Below are 8,505 nucleotides of genomic sequence, written 5' to 3'. Positions count from 1 at the left end.
AGCACATTTTGGCCTAGATTGTGAAATCTGGCCCAGACTGAAGCTTCTTTCGGTTTCTTTTCTTGTAAGCATGAACTTCAAGACTGAAAGCACCAAAGAGGACAAATAGAACAGCTGTGTATCATCCAGGTGAATGCTTATCAGTTATTTCCGGTGCGTGTCTGTCCAGAGGCCGTACCTAGTTTTACTACCAAATGTGCTTGTGACTACAGTAAGAAAGGAAGGTGAAGCAGTGGCTAAGAATTGAGCTATAGCATTACTAGCTTTGACAGGCAGGGCCCTTTCATTTCACTCTCAAATTAGGCTGAGGCAAATCAGACACATTGACTGAGTGCGGCTCTAAGGCAGTTCAGGGGTGGCTGTAGATTTCATGCAACATTACGCTGAAGATAACAAAAGAGATTTCACAAATATCATTCCATTAAATAACCGTCTTCAATATTAAAGCAGTGAGTTCTCTTTCATGAGTAGGTTTCAAGGCTTATATATACAGAAAGGAAGAAGAAAAAACATAATCTTGGCAAGTATAGACATCTGGAGTGTTGTAATAATATCTGACTAATTTCTAGACATTTTCAACCTATTTCAAGTAATTTTATTTAAAGATATTGTCTTCTTCTATAGGCAGATTTGCATGTTTTAAGAAATTATGCTTGAAATGAGTAACATTAGCTCCATTGTTGGGTTAAATACTCAAAAAAAAAAATCCGTTACAAGTAGCTAATTGCTTGCTGTAAAACATAATCTCATTACTCATTACTTTGCTTCTACAATAGTTTGGACCAAACTATCTGGCAGCTACTCTGCATGTTTCAAGAATAATTCTTAAAACAGGCAAAATCGTCTGCCAATATAGTGAGATCATTTCAGTCCATACAATGACTTTCATAAAAAATGTTTAAAGTTCTTATCTTATAATATTACAACAATCCTGTTTTAAAATGATGCATCATTTGCATCATGATGGAGAATGTGCTGCAGATGGTTCTTTATAGAACCATTTTGAAAAGGGTTCCATTTAGCACCAAAAAGGGTTCCTCTATTGCTATGATGTTAAGCTTGTCTTAATAGAATCAAACTTTTTCCTGCATCAATTTGAACTTTCGTGATGCAAAGAACCCTTCATCATGGAAAGGGTTCTTTAAGGGTTCATGGTTCTTCCCATCTTTTTAAGTGTGAGGGAAGTGCACAGAATTATTACATTTACCCCTGCTTGAAAGGGAAGGATTTAGACATCAGAACTTTCACAATAACATCTGAATCACATGCAGTTTCACTTCGCAGTGCAGCTGAATGAATTCTGGCTTTATCTAGGCTGTACTGCTGCCTGAAAGGCAAAGCTAGAGTAGTTTGTTTAACGATTGCCAGGGCAAATATTACCCCAATAATGCACCAACACAAACATTGAGTCTTGATAACAAAACTGATGACACATAAACTGCTGGCAACTGTAAACCAAACTTTCAACATGAAAATGCAAAGATTATTGGAAATTAGTGTTCAGCTCCTTTCAGAATTCATACGAGTTTCATTGCAAATCATGGAACATCCTCATACGATCATTGTAACAGTGACAAGTCATTGCCTGAAAGGGATCTACATCTTTAAACTTATACTTTGTGGTTGTTCATCTTTGATGACACTTTTTGTGACAACTTACAGAAACCTGTATATACATTAATAAAGGCTTGCTGTGGTGAAATGGCATCAAAATGAACAAAAGTAGCCTTTATAACAAATGACATTTGTTGGAATAAGACTTTATAAATATTTATGTTGCTTTCTGGCAGTTATTGGCTATGGTAGCCTTACAAATGCTGCCCTATATTAACGTGTAAGTGTATTTCAGATCAATATGACATTGTCACTGTTCAAATTAGTTCATGAGAATATATCATCAAAATAACTTAAAATGCTTTTCTTCTGAGATCAAATAATCTGTAGCTCACCAATAGCAACTGGTGGCGTTACATTTAAAAGCTGATTATACTCAGCTGGTAACATTTAAAAGTACACCTCCTTGTGTATACACTCATTGTCTATTTTATCAGGTTTATTTACAATATAGGGGCACTTTGTAGTTCTACATTTACAGACTGTAGCCCATCTGTTTCTCTGCATACTTTGTTAGCCCCATTTCACCTTGTTCTTCAATAGTCGTGACCCCCACAGGACCACCACAGGTATTATTTGGGTCTTGGATCATTCTCAGCACTGCAGTGACACTGATGTGGTGATGGTGTTTTAGTGTGTGTTGTGCTGATATGACTGGATCAGATGCAGCAGTGCCGCTGATGTTTTCTTAATGAAGTGGCAGATTCATATGTACATCACAGACTGTTTTGTATTACCAATTCTATTCATATTTACAGGATTTACTTTAACTCCTTAGACACTCATGACTTGGCCGCAAGTTCAGGCTTCCGTTCTACATATTCACTCCTATAATTTACTACTACACTCAACTCGGTCAGTTTGCACTGTAATCTATGTAGCTACTGAATAACGAGCAGTAGGATATAATAAACCAGAGAATTTTAAGGGTTAAAAAAAGAAAAAAAATACAAGGAAAGGAGCAAAAAGTCTCCCCTTCTCTCAATCTCTCTCTGTTTTTCATGATGATCCTTTGTTGTTAATAAGATAAGATAAGATAAGATAAGATAAGATAAGATAAGATAAGATAAGGCTTTATTGTCATTCGCATCACATGACATGTGGTGGAATGAAACATTGCACTCACAGTCCAGTTAACTCCCAAAGTAACATAAACAATAAATAGAAGGTGCAAATAAAGGTGGTGCAAATAACAGCAGCGTGAACCACAGCAGCATGAGTACAAGGTAGAAGGTGTACATCTTAATACTGGTAATGTATAAAGTGACATGTATAAAGTGACTTGTGTAGGGGTGATAAAGTGGGGGCACTGGTTCAGTACAGCAGCAGAGATAAATAAGTGGACACGAATACTGACTGTGCTAAGGAAATTAGCATAGTTGTGTTCTACAGACCCCAGCTTGGCTACTCTTTCATTTTTATACTGAATGTAAAGGGTAGCGAGAAAGTGAAGTGAAGAAAAAAAGCACAGAGTGACTTCTGTTTTTTTGGAGAAAAAAGTCAACATTTACAAAGCAGTCAAGGGTCATGACTTCCCACAGTATCTCTCACTGAAATCAGAATAAACAGTTCAAGAAGTCAGTTAATATTTTTATATATATTAATTTTATTAAATCAGTTGATCTATTGGTTGATCTGCATGATGCATACACATGATATCGAAGTTCAATATCTTCTTACTATTTCCTCAGTCACAGAGAAGTACATGACATCACTTTGTGGGTAAAGATTCTACAAGCATTTACAGAAACAATGTAAAGCAACAAATCTTAGCAATATATCTATCAAGCATCCAGAATTTCCTACAGTACTGTTTCTATTGTAAGTCAAAATGTGAGATGTTGAATCCACTGTCACTTTCTAATGTTGATGGATAATTGGATAAACTAGCTTCTGAAGTCCTAACCGGTAAGAAAAACTAGCCTGGCAGTATATACCTGGATACCACAGGATTTTAACTCTGTTCTTTTCCAGTTAAAACTTGCAGTTAGATAAGCGTGAAGCATAACATGTCTTTTAACTAAAAATGCATTTTTTAAAATGAAATTACAGATGTATGTTTTTTTTTAGTTCCTCAGCTATCCCAACAACCTGAGCTCTAACACATACAAAATAAATATCATTTCACATTAATAAGGCACTCCAAATGAAGGTATTTTGACAAAAAAAACTATGCTTTGTCAAATTTTTGTAAAACTTGTCCAACTTCCCAACAGCTACTAAGAAAGAACGCATTTATGGGCAGAGCATGGATAGGTCAGTATTGCACAACACAGTGATTGCACATTGAGGAATGCACAGCTGTTCCATCTGTGCTGTATTTTGACTTTTTTCTGCCAAAGAAATACATTAATATGCAAAGAACTAAATCAAGTCTCCTGAACACTAACGGTAATTACTTATTTATACCAAAAACGGTGACAGTAATCTACTGTTTACAAAATAATACATCTTATAGATACAGATAGTGTTTTTAGAAAAGAAGAATGACTACAGACCCCAGTCTGGCTCCTCTTTCATTTTTATACTGAATGTAAAGGGTAGTGAGAAAGTGAAGTGAAGAAAAAAAGCACAGAGTGACTTCTGTTTTTTTGAAGAAAAAAGTCAGCATTTACAAAGCAGTCAAGGGTCATGAATTCCCACAGTATCTCTCACTGAAATCAGAATAAACAGTTCAAGAAGTCAGTTAATATTTTTATATATAATAATTTTATTAAATCAGTTGATCTGCATGATGCATACACATGATATCGAAGTTCAATATCTTCTTACTATTTCCTCAGTCACAGAGAAGTACATGACATCACTTTGTGGGTAAAGATTCTACAAGCATTTACAGAAACAATGTAAAGCAACAAATCTTAGCAATATATCTATCAAGCATCCAGAATTTCCTAGGAATCTTTGTATTTCGTATTCAGATTTCAGTGTGAGTAGAAGCCTCTATGTACAAAGAATGGATTATATATGTGGGCAAATATCAAATCTCTGTTGTAGCTTAAATTACAACGGAATCATGTCAGTGTACAGTTTCAGAAAGAGGTCAAGCAATCAATGACAAATCAGTGTTCTAGCTCAGCTCATAACTGAACTTATAATTGTAATTTTCTTCATCAGCACTGTTCAGAGAACAGTAAAAAATCTGCAGCAAAGAAGTGAAGATTTCACCCATAATATGATGTATTTGTGGTCCACCCACACTGCAGAAAAATCAAACAGAGTGACTAAATTGAATTCCTTGTTGTTGTTGAAGAATAAGCATTAGTATGTAATAAGCCTGGATTTTTTAAGGGCTTAAATTATTTGTGGACAACAATAATGTTGCTTTTCAAGCATTATTTCCTTACGTAGGTAAATGATCTGCAAAATGTCTTGAAATAAGTCCACATTATTTGCATTATGTCTTGAAACATGTCTTGAAAATGTCTTGAAAACATGTCTTGAAAATGTCAAAATTATTGACATTATGTCTGGAAAACAGACAAAATTTTCTGCATTATGTTGATGTTTTCACTGACCAAGATATAATTTATTGCACTGTACAAATGCATTCATTTAAAGTAACTCTTGCTAAATTAGACAAGTCTCCTGCTTAAAATGCTGTGCTACAGAGAAGGACTGTGTTGTTGTAGCTAATAAAAACTAGGCAGGCTGGAAACAACAAATCTACCATCATGTAAAAATTAGCTGGATTGCATGACAAAAAAAAAAACATTTGATCTGTGACATACACATACAAAATGTGTAGTTTAAAATAATATTACACTTCAAGTTCATCAAAAGTTGTTTGCTCATTTCTTATTAAGTTAAATTGAGATTTTTGTCAACATTTGTAAAACCTTTGTTGTTACATAAGAATTTGTCTGTAAGTAGAGCACAGATATGTCAATTAAACATAATTCAATAACAATTTGCTTGACTGCTTCTAAATTGTACTGACAAAGTCATGCCTTTAACCTGCCATGGCAGATGCCATCAAGAGTTATGACGGGAGTCTTTGTTCAGTAATGGAACAGTATCTTTTAACCATTGTTGGTAAATATCATGACAGATGTTGTGATGTTTGATGTCATAACTGCATCACAGTTAGCCATCATGATACCAAACATTATGGGATCTGTCATGACAATCACTGGTAATGGTAACATAACGCTAAACAAAATCTGCATTGACAACAATGACTTGTTCATGGCACGGTTTTACCCACAATTCTTTATTGAAGTGCACAGGATGATTCGGATGATTTGTCCACCTGTTCCTTAGGCTTTGAGTTCAGGTAGGCACGGACAGCCTCCTCAAATACTTCATTCACCCCTTCACCACCTTTAACAGTTGAGCACTCAAGGTACTTAACAGCCTTGATTTCTTTAGCAAGAGCCTCCCCCTGCTGCTTGGTGACAGGAGTCAGGTTCTGCTGCTTCAGTTTTTGCAAAATGTTTCGATCTCCTCTGATGTCCTTTTTGGTGCCCACCAGCAGGAAGGGCACTTCAGGGGAGTGTTGTGATACCTCAGGGTACCACATAACCTTGATGTTGTCAAAAGATCTCCGGTTGGAGATGGAGAAGCAGAGGATGAAGACATTGGTCCCACCGTAGGCTACGGGACGTGATCGGTCATTCTGGTTCTGACCGACTGTTTCCCGCAGCACAAGCTTGATAGATTTGGAGCCCACTGTGATCTTTTCATTGGTGTTTTTCAGAAGTTCGGTCTTTCCCACAGCTTTATCTCCAGCCACCACACACTTGACGCTCTCCGTTTGCTCCATTCAGTCTTTCAACCTTTGCCGGAGACCTGAAAATACTTGAAAAAAACCATGTAAATGTTTGTAACAATGCAAGTGACCCATCAATGTTCCACCCACAAATGCACGTTGTAGCAATTGTGGCAAGGTTGTACAAATTGAAATTAGGTTGATGTTTATAATCACTTCACAACATTATGTTTTCACTGCATTCAATCTATGACCTTTAGAGTTGGGCCTCCTGTTCAGGCCACAAGTGTCAAAACTACTCTACGATAATGCTAATTTATGCTCCTATGAGATTTCTAATACTATGATAGCACCAAGCTAATGCTGGTGCACACTTCTTGGTTGCTTTCAAATGAACTTTTGTAGCTTGTAATACGCATTGACATTGATATTTTTTCCTTGTATGTTACAATTTTAGAGTGACTTTTTCAGAAAAGCGCCTTGCCATAGAGCATAAGGATTTCCTTTTCAAACTGCTGACTGAAACCTGGCTACGATGTGGTTCGTGTTTGCAGTCTGTGACGTATCCATTGCCCAATCTGGACAAAAAGACTTAACATACGCATTGTAGAGCAAATGCACAGGGCTGTAGTGCTGTCTATTTCTGGTGCTCACCTAGACCATATAAGGCAAAATGCGGACTTCCTGCGAAGATTACGTACCATCTCAAAGAATGTATTGCTAACAGTGGTGTAATTACATCCACATGCTGAGTAGTATGGTATGAGGTTTTGGATGCAGCCTAACTTTCAGAAGGCCTACAGTACTGTTTCTATTGTAAGTCAAAATGTGATGTTGAATCCACTGTCACTTTCTAATGTTGATGGATAATTGGACAAACTAGCTTCTGAAGTCCTAACTGGTAAGAAAAACTAGCTTGGCAGTATATACCTGGATACCACAGGATTTTAACTCTGTTCTTTTCCAGTTAAAACTTGCAGTTAGATAAGCGTGATGCTAGAATACATGTAGCAAGCATAACATGTCTTTTAACTAAAAATGCATTTTTTAAAATGAAATTACAGATGTATGTTTTTTTAGTTCCTCAGCTATCCCAACAATCTGACCTCTAACACATGCAAAATAAATATAATTTGACATTAATAAGGCACTCCCAACAGCTGAACGCATTTATGGGCAGAGCATGGGTAGGTCAGTATCGCACAACACAGTGATTGCACATTGAGGAATGCAGAGCTGTTCCATCTGTGCTGTATTTTGACTTTTTTCGGCCAAAGAAATACATTAATATGCAAAGAACTAAATCAAGTCTCCTGAACACTAACGGTAATTACTTATTTATACCAAAAACGGTGGCTGTAATCTACTGTTTACAAAATAATACATCTTATAGATACAGATAGTGTTTTTAGAAAAGAAGAATGACTTTGATAGAAAGGAAGCACTATATTCATAGACACATTTAATAGTTTTACCAAACATACAAACATTCAGAATAATTTCTGTTAACAAGGCATTCACCAGATGGAAATGCGAGAACTATCATTACAGTCCTGAATACATTATCAATACTGAGAATCGGTGAGTTACACATATCCATTGAGAACACATCAGTGAGAATATTCAACTTATTTCTGTTTTAAAACTGTTTAATAGAATATATTATAGAATTTTATAAAACTGAAAAATGTAACTGAATGATTAAAATCTTTAACATACCCAGAATGATTATCCTCGAAGACTAGACTGGCAGTGTAGTTCTTTCTCTTTGTGCTATCTCTTATGTACAACGTGAAAGTCATTCTCCACCCCCAAAATACTGTCCAGACACGTCAGCTACACTCCCTCATTTTCTGAACAGAGACGTTGGGCAGGCTCAGTAACCATGAGGATGTAATCTTTTTTTTTTGGTCATCTCTTCTGCTTTATAAAGCTTCAGAATTGCACATCTAGTGCAAACATTAAGAAATAAGACATTTTAAGCCTAAGGACGTTTTTAAGGCGGAGGTTGCTTGTCAATGTGTCATGTTCTTGAAGGACACAAAGATTTAAGGGTGCTACCAACCAGTTCAAGATGTTGACTTCAGTATATTAGTACACATATACAGATACATCCATCCATCCATCCATTTTCTAAGCCGCTTCTCCGTCAAGGTCACGGGGGGATGCTGGAGCCTATC

General features: G+C 36.3%; 1 protein-coding gene across 1 annotated transcript; it reads right to left on the bottom strand.

Annotated features, from left to right (window-relative positions):
• Positions 1-4,304: 4,304 nt before the first annotated feature.
• LOC108432993 (rho-related GTP-binding protein RhoG-like) lies at positions 4,305-8,107 on the bottom strand. Its single transcript, XM_017707198.2, has 2 exons — positions 8,045-8,107; positions 4,305-6,414 (listed from the first exon to the last, which is right to left on the bottom strand). Exon 2 carries the CDS (start codon positions 6,377-6,379, stop codon positions 5,828-5,830), a length of 552 nt encoding a protein of 183 aa, XP_017562687.2. The 5' UTR covers positions 6,380-6,414; positions 8,045-8,107; the 3' UTR covers positions 4,305-5,827.
• Between the last annotated feature and the right edge of the window lie 398 nt (positions 8,108-8,505).

This window comes from Pygocentrus nattereri, chromosome 17 (assembly GCF_015220715.1).
Source record: "Pygocentrus nattereri isolate fPygNat1 chromosome 17, fPygNat1.pri, whole genome shotgun sequence".
In the NCBI taxonomy this organism is placed as follows: Eukaryota; Metazoa; Chordata; class Actinopteri; order Characiformes; family Serrasalmidae; genus Pygocentrus; species Pygocentrus nattereri.
This window is presented reverse-complemented; position numbering and strand designations above follow the sequence as displayed.

What these genes read in the sequence shown, in the direction of transcription:
- LOC108432993 (XM_017707198.2), bottom strand. Translation starts at nt 6,379, where the DNA reads ATGGAGCAAACGGAGAGCGTCAAGTGTGTGGTGGCTGGAGATAAAGCT.